General features: G+C 29.4%; 1 protein-coding gene across 3 annotated transcripts in view; it reads right to left on the reverse strand.

Annotated features, from left to right (window-relative positions):
* Window positions 1–5,370: 5,370 nt before the first annotated feature.
* LOC123294960 (ras-related protein Rab-37-like) overlaps window positions 5,371–20,979 on the reverse strand; it is a 32,822-nt gene continuing 17,213 nt past the window's right edge. For 2 of the 3 annotated variants that reach the window (XM_044876148.1, XM_044876146.1), the window contains exons 4-8: window positions 9,255–9,363; window positions 8,713–8,823; window positions 8,066–8,207; window positions 6,967–7,183; window positions 5,371–5,556 (exon numbers count right to left, since the gene is read on the reverse strand). In XM_044876148.1, the coding sequence (XP_044732083.1) occupies window positions 7,075–7,183; window positions 8,066–8,207; window positions 8,713–8,823; window positions 9,255–9,363 (471 nt within the window). In that variant the 3' untranslated portion in view covers window positions 5,371–5,556; window positions 6,967–7,074. Of the gene's footprint in view, window positions 5,557–6,966; window positions 7,184–8,065; window positions 8,208–8,712; window positions 8,824–9,254; window positions 9,364–9,502; window positions 9,614–10,754; window positions 10,999–20,979 lie in introns of those variants that run through there. The other variant, XM_044876149.1, reaches the window with a different exon arrangement.

A 20,979-nucleotide genomic window follows, 5' to 3' on the forward strand; every position in this document is an offset into this window, starting at 1 on the left:
ACAGTTTTCATTTTTTTTAAGTTCAAATAGTCATAATTCATTGAGTAGATCAGAAAAGATGGCCATGAATTGTTTTTACTATTTTAAATTTTTACAGAAATCTTTAATGTATGGTAAATGGTTCAAATGAGCTATATTGTTGTACTGTTTCATCCAAATCCATTCGGTAGTTTTTGACTACATTACACTACAGTAGAGTCTCATTAATCCGTCGATTCAGGACTTTCCGGCACCCTCCTCTCTGCAGTAAAACTAGTATTGGATGTAATATAGTAACAACCAAAGAGAAAAGATAGAGGAGAAGGTCGCGTATACAGGCACGAATGCCATCTGGTATTTGTGTCCAAGTACTAAAGTACTGTCAAACCAGTTTAAATCTGTATTTACATAAAATTTTATATTTTTCTTTTGTATTGAATGGAATAAACTTTAATAATTTCAATTTTTCGTTATCAATTACTTTTTGCATATTCCTACTTTTAAATTTAAATTTAATTCAATGGGTTATCCCGCGCATTTTACATTTTTATGACTGAACACAATCATTAGAGGCTTTGAAACTCGTATACTCTTTTTAACATTCCCAGTAATGGAAGCCTTCTCCTCAACTAGCGACTAAATGGCAAACATTTGTATCATTATAGGAAATACTTTGTATACTTGGCATATACCTTGGACTACTATTGATTGTTGCAGAAAGTGTTGGCAACGAAAACAAATGTATTAGCAGTTCTTTTATAATTTATCTTTTTTGTACAATTGACATCAGAAAGTTGGTATAAATTTATTTGATCGAAATTCGTATTTATAAGTACGAATAAGATTCTCGGTGTTGCAACCTGCAAAAACATCGTTTGTGATGTTCTAGGCAATAACAATAAGTCTTACAGACAGTTATTAATTAAAAACATTTTCCCTTGATGCAAAATTTCCCTTGATATAAATCAATCAAATAATTTATATGATGTCAAATATAAATTCATTTCATTATTGAAACAAATACTTATCGCCTACTACTGACTTCATCATTTACTTCTTACAGTAAGGGCACATGTAATCTAACCGTCATCGTACAGGGGGTCTTCATAAATACTATCCAAAATTTCTTAGCTCAAATAGTCCAAAACCCAACTATGTTAAATTTATGACAAGGCATTACAAATTTGAGATACTCATTACGATAAATTCATTCTTTAATAATTTATTTTTTTATTTCAAGAATTAATGTGATTACTGAAAAAGCTATTAAAGATTATTTAAACCAGATATTTCCAGCTGCAATTATTTGTACTGCTTTGAGTTGTAAATAAAAGAAGAAATGAAGTCTCATTATAGGTCTTGTTATAAGTCTCAATTTTATAATAACCGTAAAAGCAAATTTAATTAATGTACAAACATATACTTTCAATGACGTTTATACAAAACATATATATACATACATAAATATTATTTTCCTAAAATATTTTTTGGAAACGTAAATCAGTTTTCCAGTGTTTTTACCAAAGGTCCGTAGATAGAATAATTGATCGAATATGGTCTTTCCAATGTACATTTGTGCTAGGACTCAACATGGCGTTTGCAAAACGATTGTAAAAATAAATCCCAATGAGGTATAAATTTTAGTAAGAATTACACTAGCTTTAAACATCTGGAAAAATAGTAATCTTTGCGAAGACCTGACTACAATCATTATTCTATTTCCGAATCTTAGTTTTCACTATATTGATAGAAAAGTAAGTAAAGATGTGTTTGACGTGGCTGACGCTTGACGTTGAGTTGGAACGTCAAATTATGTCATGAGGTCAGTTTAGATCGTGCTGCCATCTGGGAAAAAACTTAGTAGCGTCACATCGTAAAAAGTTATTCTCAGGATTAATTTTGACAGTACTGGCAAAATAAAGTAGGTATATCTCGAGATACCGACTTTCGATATTAATAAACTTCTTTGTCGTTCATTTCTACGATTTGGGGCTGTACATAACTCTATTTTTTTTAGGTAGGTGGAGCCGTGGAATCCTAACTTGACGCACAAAGCCAGCGTTAAGCGTTATCATGAGCTTACATCTTAAGAAAAGATTGATAGTCGTGATATAGTCAATGGTATTTTTTCAAAACAAGCAACCTTTTCATAAAAAACATGTAATATTTCTTGGGAAGTATGGAGACACAAAGATTAAATAGTTTTGTTTTTTAACATGCACAAAGATTCTGATATCTTCAACTTTTTATTTAAATTTTTCTTTACATGCAAGTTATTGTTTCACCGTTTGGTCCATAATTAATCAGCTGTTTTTCGTTAAAAAACAAATTAAAAAACCTATTTTAAAGTATCCCGTATTATAATAATATTCAGGGTAATTGATTAAATTTATTAGGGTTATACATCAATATACATAAAGTGCAAAATTAATATTAAAATTTAAAAAAAATTTTTGTATATATTTAATTAACAAGAAATAAACCAATATGAACGGCTGTGGTTGCCGAATAAAAATTCGTTTTGAATGTCCACGCATCTCTAGACATTTAATTCTATTCAGCTGTGTTCGGTAAACAGGCCTTGTATCTCAAAAACGGTGAGTTTTAGGAAAAAATATCACAAGACAAAAGTGCTTAGAATAGCCCAAAATATAAGGTACAATGACTGTTTTCTCAATTAATTTTCAGCAGAATTGGACGAACTTCTAAGTGCGCGCATGGAAAAATCTCATTTTCTAATCAATATGACATTCATACGAACATACTAATAAATATAACACTCAACATTTTGAGCCGGTCCCATAAAAAATCATATTTTTCCATAGAATTGCTATCTTTCGGCCTTTATCCGTCTTCATTTCTTAGATTAATGCTTAGGAAGGTCAAAACCACTAAATTAAAAAATATTTGAATGTAACTGAAATTAGCAATTGAGATATACAAATATTTGATTGTATATAGGTTAAAATCTGTACTGATTTAATTAACTACTAAATAATTCAACAAATAATATTATTTACTAATAAATATGACTTACTTTTAGTCTTAGCACACTGCAAAATACATGCGCCGCATTGTACACACAATATGTGACATTTATATTTAATATATATCTTATATTATGTTCATTTCCGTGAGCACAAGATAGCTGTGAGCCTTAGAACACGGCTATTTATTATGTTATTTTAGTGTTTACTTAGTTCGAATCCAGCAACAGCAGCATAATTTTTTTTAAAAGTTATTATTATATGTAACCCTATTGGATTTTTTTTATCTATTAGGTTTTTGAATCTTGAAAGTTTCTTCCTTTTTTTTGATAACTCTGTATTGTTTTAATTACGAGTTTGTTAGGTTGAGTTTGTCGACTATAGAAGAGTTGGTTGGATTCTGAAGCTTTTAGCCCTTGCGTTAAAAAATGAGACACTATTACAGAAAATAGAGATATTAAAGCCATAATATATGTATAAAAGTTCAAGTTAAAATTTTTCCAAATGTATTCCGCGGTGTGCTAGGACTAGAAGTAAGTTAAATATGTGTAGTAATAACTGTATTAATAATTTAAAATCTTTTTAAAGTTAAAACAATTTTACAATATTTTTTTTTATACATGTAACTTAATTTTAATAAACATTTATTTTTCTTTGGCTATTTAACTTTTTGTTTAATCATATCTACAACAACCAGAATCATAACTGTAAGTCTGAGTGATAAGTTTACATAATTATACATACACGATAAAGAACCTCGCACTTAGAATTCTGATTGTTGGAAGATTCAAACTGTACAAACATAGTATGCAAGACTCCTTAACAAAATTGATATGTCATAAAATTATTCTTAATACATAAAATATTATTAATTATACCAATAATAACAATGATCTAGTGCTTTGATACATTTGATTGTGTAAAGTTATCTATGAATGCATCGATAGAGGTTTTACAATGTTTGAAAAAACTGAAAATTATCCAAGAACATCATTTCAAATGTATCCACCTTTATTAACTCTTGATCTGATGTCATTATTGTTTTGAGAGAAAACACTTCGATTTAGATGTCGAGGGAGAAGTTAAAAAATGGTATATAGAGAATTTTAGGTTTCATCTTTTCACCCCCAGTCACTTAACTTTGAAATTTCAAAGAGGACCTCCTACCTTGTGATATCTCATTTGAAAAGGCATACAATTTTCTATGTCAGCCATGATAAAAAAATTGAAATAGATCGATTGGTTCTTAGATACACAGAAATTAAATAATTACTCTTGACCTGATGTGAAGAACCAATGCAATGGATCGATTTTATTTTTTTCTATTTTGGTGGAATAGATAATTTTTTTCCTTTAAAATGAGGTATCACAAGTTTGGGGGTGGGTTGGGGAGAAGTTAATCGACGTGTTTTCACTCAAAACAATATCACATCAGATCAAGAGTTAACAAGGGTGAATTCTTTTGAAATAAACATAAATATAATATAAAATGTAATATTTATTTTAGTTATATTTTTACTAATGGAATATTGAGTAAGTATACTTTATTTAATAAGAAAAATGATGTCAGCTAAATTTACGACTCTGGACTTTTTACAGCAGTTTATTTGTTCGAGGTAATTTTCTGTGATTTTTCGCAAGTTTCAGGGGGTTATTTCGGCTTTAAATTGGCAGATGTTACCTTTTAGGTGCTTCAACGTTGCACGTTTGTTTATATAGACGAGAATCTTTAGGTCCAACACTGGCTTACAATGTTTTGGCTTGAATGAGGTCTCGTGGATAAGAGACAATATTCGCGAAGTTTTTACTGATTAGGATACCAAAGCACTAGTGCATAATAAATTTTTGTTGCACAAAATAAACTTAGGTAAACTGTTTGAAAGTGTTTTATTTTTGTATATAATTTCACAGTAATGTAATTATACATTTACGATACATAAGAACGTAATAAAACGTTTTAAGACAAATGATATTCATTAAAGAATTAAAGGTACTTAATTAATTATTCGTTTATTTTTTATTTATTTTACAAATCATATTGATTTTACAAATTGCTACTGATGGTTACTTGCAATAGATTTTATGATGCATATATATTTTTATTATCGTTCTTATGTTTAAAATAAAGTACGTTAAACGTGAATGTTTGGACTGTTTACGTGGAAATAGTTATACAAAAAATTTTTTTTAAATAAATAGTTCGTATTCGTTTTACATCCACCCAGTAATATAGCAGGAGTACAAAGATTCACGTGTTGAATAGAAATGAACAGTTTGTAAATTAAAAAAATTATCAAAGAAATTTAGTTCGATTTATTTAACAAATTTGATTGTTATTTTCGCACTCTATGTCAGATTTTATTTTTATATTACACATTTATAAATTTCCTGAATTGATCAGATTAACTTAGATGTTTCCTGTCTGTACTTCCTGTTATTAAAATGTATCTTATTTAGTATTTGAATATTTGACCAGGCATGTAATCTGAGCACCGTTTTCGTAAAGGTGAATTGTATTTATGTATGTTGATACTGACAAAAAAATTAGTCCTTGAACAAACTGGTTAATGTGCGATAGCTGTTGTAAAACCTTTCAAGAAAAAAAAGACTTATAATAATTGATTTCCAAAAAACCATATTATAGATTATTATAAATTTAGAAATAATATATGCTTGGTTAAATTGATATTGAACAAGAAGCTGTTAGCTCAATATGTTTCTGAAAATTTTTATAGTGGCTTTTCATTCAAAATTTCAATTTGATTTCCCAGATATAAAGTCAAACTGTTGTTTTTAAAACGGAAACAACTTTTTTATTAAAATGAAGATTGTTTTAAAGAAAATATGACCAATGATGATGACCAACATGATCCAATGACAGACGCTACATAATTCTATTCATGCTAAAGGCAACGTAAGACGACCAAAGTATCTTTGTCGGAACTTTTACTAGGACGAAAGTTTTAAACTTTTAACCAATACTAATTGAATGATCGATCATCTGTATAAATATTATATTTGAATAAAATTATGTTTTTAGACAGTTTGAGCTTTAAATTTATAAATTGCAAATTTAGTAATCTCAAGGGTAAGGAGTAACGCTGTACCCATGAAACTCAATCTAGTTGGTATTTAAATTAATATAATACAACAAAATTATCACAATATAATACAATTTCTTAAGAAAAAAATAGGTAAATATATATTCTTGAAGAGGAACTGTTGATTTGTCTTTTTATAGGTACTCTTAGTAGGTACCTAATAGGAATCATCAAATCAAAATCACGTTCATCATTTTGTGAGAGATTTCCTTTTTACGTAATATGAAACATAATATAATAAATTTATAATGTTTTTCAATAAATATATATAAATCAAATAATATTGTACATTATATTATTATTTGTGTATTTATATAAACCATAGGCGTTTATACAGGATTAGTGGGGGGACGAAAATTTTTTTTGATAATATTTTCAAAAAGCTAATTAAAAAAAGTAACGTAACGTAAGAGTTGAAATTTATTATTAGAAATAATGTATGTATACTCATTGTCAAAAAAAATGCCACAGTTAAAACATTCTAAGCGTACTCATCATATGTTATGTTATAATAGTAACACTTAGAATGTTTTAAAACGAGCATTTTTTTTTGACATTGAGTATACATCGCGACTTAAAGTCTCTGTGCTAAAGAACTGGTCCTTTTCTAACAACGTTCTATTATTCGGCAAAATGAGATTTAATCTAACGTAAGATGGGAGGGGGGATTCGAGAAACCTTATGTATGCTTACGTGGAGGGAGGGGAGGGGTCTAAAATTGTCAAAATTATGCTTACGTAATTAAGGAATGCCCCTCCCCCCAGGACAGGCTTCTTATTGCAATAAACAATGATGAATTCCAATAAAAAAGTAAAATTGATTGTTTTATGTATGTTTTCTCCAAAATTTGCATAATTGATGTGAACATTATCATGACACCGATCGCGATGAATACTTACTCACAAAATAGAATAATATACTCCTGTATTAAAACATCAATCATATAAATGAATGTTCTGTATAAATGTGTGTACTGTGCGTGGGTTAAATAATATAATTATTTGTATTCACGTGTTGCATGGGGGACACGTGGTTCGTTGAGTTTGATCACGCACATAGTCTTGTACATTAAAGCGTGCTTCATCCATGTTACCACTACTACGAATTTTTAATTCTCTGAAATAAAAAAAAGAAATGTATATTCAGTAAGTAGATGTTTATTACATTGTTAACTTATGTTTTATAGTACCTAGATAACGTAAATAATTAGGTACCATAGATCAATAGTCAATATACAGGGTGGACCATTTTAATCTATTAGTGCTAAAAGCTCGTTTTGTAATTAATCAATCAAAAAATAATAAACAAAAGTTGTAGAGTTTGATGGGGGAAAATGGTTCCAAACTTGTTACTCGGGCGTTTCTGGGGTCACTAAACACGAATACCACGTCAAAATTGATCTCCAAAGTATCGGGTGCCCAGGGTAAACGGTATCCCTGCCGTCTCATGGAATTCTCGCCTCTAAGCACAAATATTGCGACAGAATTGATCTCTGAGATACCAAGTGCCCAGGGAACCTCGGGTGTTCAGGATACCCCGAGAACCAGATGCTTGGTATCCGATTCTGTCGAGATATTCATGTTCAGCGACCTCTCAAATTCCTGGGTAACGAGTTTGGACTCGTTTTGAACGAGTTCAGATCAAAGTCTTGAACACAGGCGAATGTAAAAAATATATAAATGTAAATTTTATTTCTAGGTACTACATCTTCCCCTAGGTATTGATGCAAAGGAAATAATTTAATTTGCTTTGTAGCAGTTATATAAAGCATGTATATTGATATAATAAACAAGATAGTAATATTATAAGTAATGTAAATAATACTAGATTGTCTTCGATTGTAGATATATACGCAAAATTATATAACATTCAACATGTTCATTTAATTATAATTAATAAAATTAATTAATTAGTTAATAATATTATTATTAAATTATTTTCAATTAGAGAATTATTTAAAACATTTTATATACATATATAATATAAACAATATTTTACCTTGCAATTGCCATAAAAGCAACATCGACATTTAAACCACTTTTTGCTGATGTTTCCATAAATGCTACATTATATTCATTTGCTAATCTTACACCATCTTCTTTACGCACAACTCGATCACTTGTACAATCAGCTTTGTTCCCTGGAATATTTAGGTATTTGTAAATTATAGATAAAAATTGTCTTAAATGGGCCTTTGTCCAAAAATTTCTTTATTGCTTCAAAAGATGATGGTTTTAAAGCCAAAGCATCGTGTGAAATCAATTTTTAGATAACATAAATAACTACGAAAATATGAAGGATTTAAATGTACAAATATAAAGAAAGGAAAATAACACTTGGTGACGTCATAGCCTGCAATTGCGCAATAGAGACTACATATCAAAAGTTGTTTTGCAAGAATAAGATGGAATTATTTAATTGCTTATATCTTTTATGTTTTTATCAATCGATTTTAATTTTGATTTCAGATCTTTTCATCTATTCTCGCACATTTTCAAATTTTAACGAAAGATACATTCAAATCGACATCAGGACAAAGGTCTCTTGTTATATTAATGGTTTAATTGGATCTTAAGACTTGTCACACTAAGGTTTTTAAATATGAAACTATAGTTTAAATTAGAAAATGATGAATAATAACCTACCTAAGAGCATAATAACAACATCGTCTTGGGCATATTCACGAATTTCTCCAAGCCATGCTCGAATATTGTCAAAACTTGTTTTATTGGTAACATCATAAAGTAATAATAAAGCTAAAAAAATTTCATTAAAATTACTTAAAATTCATATATACAGGTGGCTCGTTTTAGTCTAACAACTTCACCATTTTGTCGTAGACTATTAAATAAAGGTCAAGGTCAAATTGAAGGTGCCAGAAAGATCCTTCTCTTTGATACCAAAAACTTTCATGATAGACATTTTTGGATTCCACAGGAAGTCCTAATAAACGAAATTTCAGCGGTTATAGATTAAAATAAGACAAAAAAATTAATTCCTGGGGAATCGATACAGTATTCCAAAAAAATGTTTCATACAATAATAAGGAAAAGTTGTAACAACCTGATTAGGTTAACCTTACAATAACTTTCTTTAGGGTCTTTTTTTTTTTTGAGGTTATCGATGTGTGAAGTTGATAGAGTAAATTAAGCACCATTCATATGTAATTTTTGGTTATAATTTTTACCATGAGCATCTCGGTAATAAGCATGTGTAACACTTCGAAATCGTTCCTGACCTGCAGTATCCCAAATTTGTAATTTTACCTTTGATCCATCCAAATTAATAACTTTATTCTAAGTTGAAAATTGAAAAATTAGTTTTTGCTTGTAATAATGTAAAACATAAAATTTGGATTCAATGATTATTAAAATACGATTTTTTTTTGTAAATGGTAACAAAAACACATCAACTTATTATATAATATGCTCATACCCTAAAATCAATTCCAACTGTTGATATAAAATTACCAGACAAAAATGTTCCATCACGAAATCTAACAAGTAAACAGGTTTTGCCAACACCAGAATCTCCCAGGAGCATAACCTTTATGATAAAAACAAAAAAGACTATAAGTGGGTTATGCCTATAGGTAATTGGGATGATGAGTAAATTTTTACAGACAAGACAGAAAAATGAAGTTGATAGAAATACGCAAAATATAAGCGTTTAAAACTCCGAATTAGACAAAGAGGAAGTTACTTAAAAAGTGACGTCTTTGTGGAGTATCAATTTTGCAAGAACTTTGTTTTTCATCTATTTTGATTAAATTAAATTTAATTTTTTAATTTGATTATGTTATCACCACCGGTAACTGAAGCGGTTCATCCTTGTACATCCTTTTACAATTCGAATTGCTCCTCGAGAAATGTTAGTTATTTCATTTCCAGCCTGTCATACCTAGTTGTGCCGTCTTAATTATTAATTATACAAAAAAATGCACAAATATCATATTAAAAGGCGTAGCCAGGCGTTCTAGGGGTTGGTCATACCTCTTACGCGGTTGAGTTGGCACGGGTATGCAATTTTTTTGCCTTCCCGTAACCATGTGATTGAAATACCTAGGCGTTCTACTGGTTGGCCAAATCTCTAATGGGATTTGTATTTTTTTGGCCCCCGCGTTAACCCTTTGATTGGGATAACCAGACATGCTAAGGGTTGGACATGTTTCTATTGAAGCACCAAGACCAAAACGAGGCTAATTTGACTGTCTTTATCTTACACATTTAGGCTTGAAGCATACTTGGTGTTGCACTTTGACCTTGATTTTACACATATGCAAGCCCAAACTGGACTTGCAAGACCAAGACTAATGAGTAAGACAAAGATACTAAACCCTCGCACTATGAGATGAAATATCCAGACATTTCATTTAGCCATTAGCTTTATGAGAGTTCCGGAGACATTTTGCGAGGTGTAATTTTTTGAGTGTAGGATACCTAAGCACAAAATGATTCAAGTATGATTTTACAAGGATGAATTGACCGGAGCATGAATTTCCGAAGACAAAACGACACAGGATGCAAATTTGAATATATAATAAAAAATAATTTGAAAAAATTGGAGAGTTTTCAAAATTGCACAACTCGCTGCCCCACCCTGATTACATGAAAGAGCGGGTAAAAACAAACAATTTATAAACTAACATTGCCCAAGTATACCAATAAATTTAATAATTTCAATTCACCTTACAAGTGATATCACAAGATTCTGGTGGTGCTTTTAACCGTGGTGTCCATGGCGGTGTTAAATTATTATATTCACCATTACGAAATGTACTATTGACTATGTCTGTGAACTCAGTAGTGGACGTTGAATTACGAGATTCAATTAATAATTGTTGTACAGCTGGATCATCTGGATCTAAATCTAATGGACGTGAACTACGACGTACAACGACACGCCGTTCTTCTTGTAAATCATTATGTGTACTGTTCCACAATCTTACAACAAAGTCGGTAATCATTTTTTGATAAACCAAACTACATTGAACTCTTATTTATGTTGTACTGTCATTTTTTGATTATTTGAATAATTTCTATAAAAAAAAAAAGGAAATTTTCAATGTTTCTAAACAATCCAGGGAATAAACAATAAATAAAGATCCAACTTTGGAAAAATTCGCGGAAAGCTGGATTTTTGCACGAACCTTCTATTTGTAGTTCTAAATAAAAACCTAAAAGTCCCCATCAAGCCGTATGCCGCTACAAAAGTTACCCGGGGCGAATATTTCTATCGAAAAACAGTGATTTGGTTAATAAGAAATTTCCTACAAAAACCATCAAATTACTTCTTTTCGTAAGATTAAAGGTTTTTAAGGAGATGTGCAAGGATTGAATAATACTAGGGATTTCAATAAAATTTTATAAATTCATTTTTTGATTAACAAAGTTTCCAAAAATCACAAAAAATTCCTAGGTCACCGGGCTTTTTATTATTATTTTATCGTTCAAAGTTGGCTGAAAAAATGATACACCATAAAGGTCATCCTTTTCAATTGGATATTTTTATATCAAAAAATCTAGTATGAAAATCTAATCTCTATGAAAATTTAGAATATTCAAACATCTAATTAACATATTTGACTAATTATTCCCTTAGGTAATTATCATATCTTCTGAAGACTAATTTTATTTCGGATAAATGCTTCTCGTTCATATTTGTTATAAATATATTATTACAGATAGTATCAATCATTTACAATATTTAGATTAAGAGTATTAGATCGTGAGCCTACAATGAATTTTCGTTACTGTTGTTTCCCATAGATGAACTTACGAACTTAAACTCACTTGTTATACAAATTAGAGCTTGATATCTTTTTCCGTTTTTGAGTTATTGTGTTAACTGGCGGACAGTCGGATAGACGGACAAACGGAAATGCACTAATTAAGCGATTTTATAAACACCTATAACAAAATTTTGTTCGTAACATCAATATTTCTAAGCGTAACAAACTTGAAACTAAAATTAGCGTATCTTGATATATATTGCATATAGGGTATAAAAACAAAACGACGTTTCCATAGCTGCTAACTACCTGCCCTTAACCCTTTTGAAAAAAGTTGCTTATTTTTTTACAAGGAACATTTGAACTTTTGTTATATCTCTTACGGTTTACAATATAGGTCCTACGGACCCAAGATCGTACAAATTTTTGTTTTTAGCTATTTCAAGTAAGCTTTCAACAAAACAGTCGAATAGTTTTTATAAAGATTCATTCACTGGCCCTGGATTCTGACGTATAAATCTTATGGCCCTCTACTATTATATGGCAGACAAAAAAAAATCGTAGAAAAACATGAAAATTGAAAAAATGATCTTAATTTCTATGTTCGAGCTACGTTCAAAATCCTTTCATTCATTATATCTAAACTACCATTATCAATCCTAAAAATCCAAATAAAAATAATCATGAAAATTTCGCTTTATTATGGGTTCACGGTTTACATGTTCAATGTTCATAATTGTTTATTTACAATAAGTATGAATGTCAATTAACGTTCCTGTTTAAATATCCTTTTAACCAGAAGTATTTGATGTAATATTGAATATTATGTTCCTAGCTTCAAGGGATAAATGATTATTATTATTATATTATCAGAGATATTATGTAACTATACATCTACTTATCACATACTATACATAAACTTTGATTTACTTATTACATAATTTTAAAAACTTTGACGTTATTATTACAATCGATACAGCTACCCTGACAATTTATTGAAAGCTAATTTATTAATAATAGTGATGCCACGAGAGATGACAAAAAAACACGATAATTAGTCAGCAAGAGAATAGGTGAAAAATAAATTCCTGATTTTAGATATATATTCGAGAGACAGGCAGATAATACTAGTTAAGGGCTGTAACGAGGGTACATAGCGCCGGTGGCAAGTATTAAGATTGCGCCTTATATATATCGTTATCAAAAAAATCGAATTTTTGAACTTTATGACGTCATCAGAAACCAAAAAATTTAATTTTGATTTATCACATTTAAATTTTATCCAATTTTGATGAACCAAATATGTAATCCAACTAAATTTGGGTCATACTTTTCAAATTTGTGAAAAAATTAACCTAGCTCTAATAGGGTTCAAGAATGTGGCGTACTGGTCACATTAAGTATGTTATCCTACTAAAAAGGCGTTCAGATCTGTAGATTTTAAGAAAATTTATTTACTAAAGAGCTATTGTACGATTTTTTTTATAATCTCTCGTTTTGGATGCTTATTTATCTATATAATAAGCCAATGAAGAGACAACCCCAAGAAAATCGGTTTTTCCACATTTTTTAACATAAATTTATCAAATTTAAACCAAAATTGTAATAATTATCTTTGATATAGCATTTAAGTTTCTGTAAACGATCTTTTCGGGTCATTCTGTATAATTAACTACTTTTCAAAGGAAAAATTTATATTATGTAGGCTTTCTCTTAATGAAACCATAACTGTTTTTATATACGTTAAACTCTTTTTTAGTTTAATATAAATGTAATCATGTACATTTATTTATACAGGGAGTTTTTCAATAAGATAATATCACATAAATGGATGGAATTTAGTTAAAAAAATGAGACCACTTAAAGGGAAATACAAATTGTCCAAAAAGACATTACCATTTAAGTGGCATAGACGTGTATTTTAAAAATGTTCTTAGACGAAAAAACAGTTGAACATATAAAAACCAACCTCTAGATCAAAATTAACATCTAATTGTACAACCCTGTATTATTTTCTTAATTATAGTGCACACTTTTTCGCGGAAATAGAGAAAATCTTATTTTATATAGAAATAAATTGAATTTATCTATGTTATAAAAGGACCACTGTTTTCCCTGTGTGCGTTCATCACGAAAAAGTGATTAAATTTATGAAGAGACGTGTTTTCTTTTTATAAAAATTCACTGATTTAGAATTTTTAATTTTATTAAAATATAATATCGACTACCATATACTTATTGTAATCCAAATTAAAAAAATTTGTTTGATAAATTAAACAAAAGTAAAAGTCTGAGAATTCTACACAAGATGTTGGAACAGGGGCAGAGGGTAGATATGGAAGATAAGGGAAATACTTTCTGCCTACTTTTTGAATACGAATTTGTGGTCATCGGTTATATAGATTGCTGAAATTAGAAAAATTACTGGCGTGCGTATGTCACCGGATTATTTAAGAGATTAATTCTTATTTAGATTGTGAAAATAAGAATTACGCTCTGACATTTCATTTTCGTTAGATTATAAATTTACAATGTTTAGCAGTCATATCGTAATAAGCGCATAAAGAAATGCAAACAAAGTACGCAATTAATTATAAATAAGCAAACTAATCTTGTGTACGTTGTTATTTAGTTTTATTGTTTAAAATAATAATATTTGTACTATAAATTATACATGAATTTAATTTAATTCTAAACAAAGTTGCTGACAATGTGGGAAATGAAGTTACTAACAACTATAGTTACGATGATAAACAACAACTTACCATAGAATCCACAAAAGTATATTTTTGTGGGCATTAGGAAAATAGTAAGAAGTTTCAATATGCAAATGAAGTAAAATTGTAGTGCAGGAGCTGCGTTCACACTGTCTAGATTTTTTGATATAGAAATGTCCAATTGAAAAGGATAACCTATATGATTCATCATTTTTTCAGCCAACTTTGAACGATAAAATAATAATAAATAGCCCGGTGACCTAGGAATTTTTTGTGATTTTTGGAAACTTTGTTAATCAAAAAATGTATGCATAAAGTTTTATTGAAATCCCTAGTTTTATTCAATCCTTGCATATCTCCTTAAAATATTAATGAATATACAAATATACAAATATTTTATACATATCTGCCTATGTAGTGTATTTAAAAGCGATATAAATTTTATATCAGAATAAAAAGATGCTGGCATCGGTTTTCTACAGCGTGACGCATTTAAAATGAAGACATTTACGTTATTTATTGATGAGTTACATTTTTTTAAGATACTAAACCGAAATCAAAAATTTCAACTCAGCCAACTATAAAATGACAAATAGGGTCGATGCTAAATATTTTGCCTAGCTTCAGATGGTTAGAGATATCGAAAAAAATTATTAGAAAAATTGCTTCTTTTTTTTATACCCATATACCAATTTTCCGTTAAAGTCGCTATGTAAACTGCCGGACTTGCTTTTTCTTTTCAGTTTATATTTAACGAAGTCGGGTTTTTTTGATTGTTTAAACTTTTTTTTAATCGAAACTTGTTATCTGACTCACATAACATTTGACTGTAACTGCAAAATTGTATAATGCAGGTCGTAATATATGGAAATATATTGATAACTGATAATTGTTATTATAAACATACGGGCGATATCGGTATTTATTTATTACGTGTAGATAGGTAGACTAGAAGATATTTTAATATTTTCAACAAATTTATAACTGAATTCAAAAAAAAAAAATTTCAAAATAAATTCGGAAAAATACTATTTGTAATAATTTAGTAAACACTCCATAATATACATACAGGCTACGTGCGAAAAACATCACCCCTTGACAGTCGGGTAAAAAAAAAGAGCCAAAATGATAGTTAACATAAATAAATCTTTATTTCATGACACAATTGAATATTATTTTTATTTTATGACACTCCAGAAGTTAAGATCATAAAAGAGGACAATAAGAACACAATGATGTTGTAATAAAATATCATTGCTAACTGTATTAACAACAACAGTCAAGTTCAAACATACATATTGGGAACTCCCTTAACTTATAAAATTTATAACACCAATAAAGTAAACAAATAAAATAAATATTTATAAAACAATAAATAGGTATTAAAGCTGTTGTCTCGTTATGACCATAGTGATAGAAAATTCTAAATTTGTGTATACTTATTAAGAATATAATAATACAATTACCATCAAAATTGGAAACCGATTGATCATCTCTAACTCTAGATAAATTTAATTAAATTTCGGATAATTAACATGAAGAGCATAGGAGAGAAAAATACACTCGAACCAGGATCTGGTTCTTTTTTCAATTCTCTTTAATTAAGATTACTAGATAAAATATTTGTCAATATTTAGTTTACGCTGTATGTATCAAATTAAAAATTATCAATTATAATCGAGAGACCATGATGTAATTAAATATCGTATACATGATTAAAAAAGTAAACAAAAACAAAAATAAGCATAGGAGAAGTTGGGTTTTAAACAGTTTTTAATTCTAGAAAAAAAATTAGAATTAAAATATTTTTATAAAACTAACTGAACATTCATGTATTTGTTCTGAGTTTGAAAAAAAAACAAATTATTGACCGTTTCATTCTTGAGATATAATTACTCAAAATAATTAATTTTTATTGTTGAACAGAAACAATCATATTTAGAGTATAAGTAGTTGTAGAGAGATGTCTATTATAATACAAACTTTAATACGAGAATACCTCGCGTTAAAAAGAACACTATTTGACTATGTATGTAAACTAAGCATACCATTGCTTTGCATATAGTGCACAATATATTTACAATATTGTATGGAGACAACAGCCTTTAAAACCATAATATAAAGTAAGGTGTCTTTCCTCATACGACTGCAATTTAGGTTGCAGAACTATTGGAAACTAGTTTGCAATCAGTCGGTTTCTGTGGTTATTTACATTTACTTCATTTTGGTTGGAAAATTGATTATCGACAATTAGTTTGCAACTAATAGCAAACTAGTTTACAACCAATAATTGCGTCCATGGAGAAAGGTTCTAAAAACACAAAACAAAAAATAGAAAAACAACTAATTTGCTTACCTAAAATAATAATAAAAAGAACTAAAAGAAAGTATTTTACAATTTTGATTTACCATTATTAATTTACTTATTGTCACTTTAAAAAGAATATAATTTATAATTAATTGAATAGTTTCAAAAAGTTTGCAAAAAACTTTTCATGATTGTTATATTAAAGAAAAATAAAATCGGTTACAAGAGTTGCAACAAGCATCACTAACAAGTACTAAATAATTTATGATGAAGCGAAAGTACACTCTTGACGATTATGATGATGTGATGAGCATGAGAGGGCTGTGTGGAGATTCAATGTTTCCATCGAAACTAAGTGCTCCAATCATGAGAGTGGCACGCGCGCACTATATATCAAATACAAATTAGGTAGGTATAAAATATATAAATAGGTACAAAATATTTTACTTTTTATTACAATTCAAATGGTTCTCTTCTACATAAATCATGAACATTTTCCTGTTAGATGATTATCAATATCAATATTCTTAGAAAATAAGGAGAAAATTACTTTTAGCTGGTTTAAGTTGAATTGTAGTACGACTACAAACAACATAAGAGCAGGAATGCATACACCGAATTTCCAACAAAAAGGTAGTTAAGATCCAATTACTGTAAAGTTTCCACTTTAAATTTTTTGTATATTGAATGTCTCTAAACGAATTTTGACTTCTGAAATTTTCTTCATTTGAAAAATTTCACGATTAATATTAATCAAATCGAAACCGTCATAAATAACATTTTCTCTATTAAAAAATATGTTGTTGAAAACTGTACACTGCATGACTAATGTAATCAAACACACTTATGGGTATGCTTTCCAGCCAAAGCTCTGCGTCAACAAATAACAGCTCAATTGCAGTTTTAACATTCACTGTTGTATTTCGAAAGAAAACAAGTGAAAACAAACAATTGATTGCGCCACCGGCGCAACAGAAATAGAGACCCACTAATTTTGAGTCATTTTTTAGTTACGATGTCTGTTTTTCGCTAGCTATCATTTATGTCCTTAATTCCGGGACCAGGACTCCACATTCTTGAAACCTATGTAGAATTACATACTTGGTTTATCAAAATTGGATAAAACTTAGAAGTGATAGAGCAAAATTAAATTTTTTGGATTCCCATGACGTCATAGAGTTAAAAAATTCGATTTTTTTGATAACACAGGCAAATTTGATCGGATCTTATTGGAATTTTTTTTGATACCCACCAATTTTGGGTCATTCTTTTCAGCTGCGATGCCAGTTTTTCGTTAGCTATCACTTATATGTCTAATTTCGGGACCAGGGTTATACATTCTGGAAACCTATTATAGCTAGGTTAATTTTGACCCAAATTTACTAGGATTACATACTTTCCCTACAAACCATGCAAGAAACAAAAATAAAATTCTTACAATGTGTGCTCTTTTCCAATCGAGGGTATTTAAAAAAAAATCATTTAAAGAACTGCACTATTCAGTATATCGGTAGAGCAAAAACCCCGAGAAAGAATTACTCTTATGTTCAATGAATTTTCTTCGTTTATAAATAATAAATTTATTAAATGAAAATATATTTGTAATAAAAATAGAACACTCAATTTAGCTCAAACATTTAAAAATATGTATTTATTAATTATACTTTAATAACGCAATTATCAATATATTTAAGGTTGGATTATTGAATTAAAACATTTAAATTATTGGAAAAATTTAAATAAATGATTTGACGTCATCTACCACCTCTACCTGTATAGGTATAAAAATGGTTAAACACCTACATTATATTTATTTATTTTTAAACTCGAAATTAATACTTTTTTTAAATGCACAAATTATATAATGTATTCTGAATATTTGCAATAGTCTTTCGAGACCAAATCGTGGTCTTCTTCTTGATATTGGCGCATGGAAGAAATCTTGGTCTTGCAAATCTTTCTTAATCACGACTTAAGACCTAGAGTAATTTTTTTCATCACTATTTATTATGAGATGTAATTAATAAATTAAAATTTATCTGCAATAAATTTCATTGTAATAGATTTGTTGTTATATTGGCAAAGGTAGAACAAAAACATTTTAAGTGTTATTTCTATAACATTGCATGTGCATGGATACATTTAAAACTGATCATAACTGATGCGATTTTAATGAAATCGAGATACATACGTTTTGTATCTGATAGAAGGGCTATATTTCGAGTTTTGTACCTATTTGCAGTCTAATTTTTTTTATTTACCTCTTATTTTATTTATGTAACAGTATAACATTTACGTGTGCAGGGCCGGATTTAAAATTTTGCCGCCCTTGGGCAGTCGAATAAATGCCGCCCCATCACTGAAATTTCACTCAAAGTTATATAGATTTGATATCTTATTTAAAAAAAATTAAAATATTTAATGAATTGCAAATAATTTATTATGCTTATTATATACTCAATATAATGTAAGAAAATATGTTTTTGTTCTTAGAACTACAAATTTTGCACTAAGCTTGACTCATAATTATATAACAATAATTTTTTTCACAGACAAACACGTCTGACTTTTTGATTTGCAAATTGGTCGATTAAATCATCACAATTCAAACGTTGAAGTACGTCCGATTCGATGCATAGAATAGCTAAGCTATTGAGTCTATTTGCACTCATTGTAGAACGCAAGTAGTTTTTAACTCTTTTTAAACAAGAAAAAGATCGTTCTGCGCTACAGTTTGTTACAGCTAAAGTAATGAAAATTCGATATGCAATTTCTACGTTCGGAAACTCAGTGTAAAGGTCGTTTGCTCGTAAAAGTTTCAGAATATCAGAAGGTGAATTTCGTTCCACCTGTTTTTCAGTGCAATAAGCATGGAAGTGCACAAACTCATCATCTAATGAGGACTCAAGATCTGAAGAATAAATATTTTTTAAATGTTTAGCTCGTTTTCGAATCTCTCTATTATCCAGATTGCCAAATTCAATTAAAACTGAGAACGTTTTCTGAATCTTCTCATATGCAACGCATCCTTTTCGCAATTCAGAATCCAGATTGTCAAGAATGACATTAAAAGTATTGATTCTAAAGTGGTCTCGACCTGACAATTGTACATCTCCATCCCGCGATTCATCAGCATGTAATTTCGATTTGACAAATAATGTATAAGTTGAATTTCTTAAATTATCCCCTAAATAATGATTAATTGAAAGAATAAAAAATTCCTATAGAGAACTTTTGATGACTATAAAAGAAATTTTTTTCCACTTTCCAAATTTTGCCGCCCTAGAAAATTTGCCGCCCTGGGCACTAGCCCCGAAAGCCCCTAGTGTAAATCCACCACTGTACGTGTGTACGGCAACATATTCGTTTGATAGATGCAATTTTCAAGCAAAATGATTCACTGACCGTGTACACTGGCCTGATATAACCATCTATACGACACGATAACTATCCATATAAGTCAGACAGTTTTAACAGAAAAAATAGAATATAAGAATTCAGTGTGCTTTTTTGGAACTATGTTCCTTATCGCACGTTCTAACGACGCGACCCCAAAAACCGACATGCAGGTAAAGTTAAAGTAGGTACATGGAAATTTTATGTTATGTCATAATAAATATCTTGATCAAGCCAAATATAAAGGTAATGTACGCACATATTGGGTTGACTACTAAATCAGAAGTATGTCTCTTCTAAGTAAAAAAGTAAGCGCTACATTTATAATATACGAAGATACAATAATAACATAGTTTCTACTGGGTTTCCCACGGCACCTCTCGTTTTGAATTTTCAAAATGGTAATACTTCCTTATACAGAAATTTTATGTGGTCGTAAGTGTGACATCTTTCTGGTAGGAGTTAGAGTCAAATTTTTATTAGAATCCTCGAATTTTTATTAGACCGCTGTCAATAGACACACTAAACCTGCCTTGCTATGTGATTGCTATGCAAAACTGTGCTGTGTTGAGTTCTTTGTCTTATGCATAAGAACGTCTTACTTCATATATTATACTCTTTTTACTTCATATATGTATAATAAATGGCTAACGAGATGGTTGACAAACTGTGTAAAACTCTCTTCCACTCACACAGAGTATACCATGCGTTTAATTTACATCTTGGCATAGGCATCCCCCAAGAAAGAGATGTAAAAGAA

This window comes from Chrysoperla carnea, chromosome 3 (genome assembly GCF_905475395.1).
Source record: "Chrysoperla carnea chromosome 3, inChrCarn1.1, whole genome shotgun sequence".
Taxonomy (NCBI): domain Eukaryota; kingdom Metazoa; phylum Arthropoda; class Insecta; order Neuroptera; family Chrysopidae; genus Chrysoperla; species Chrysoperla carnea.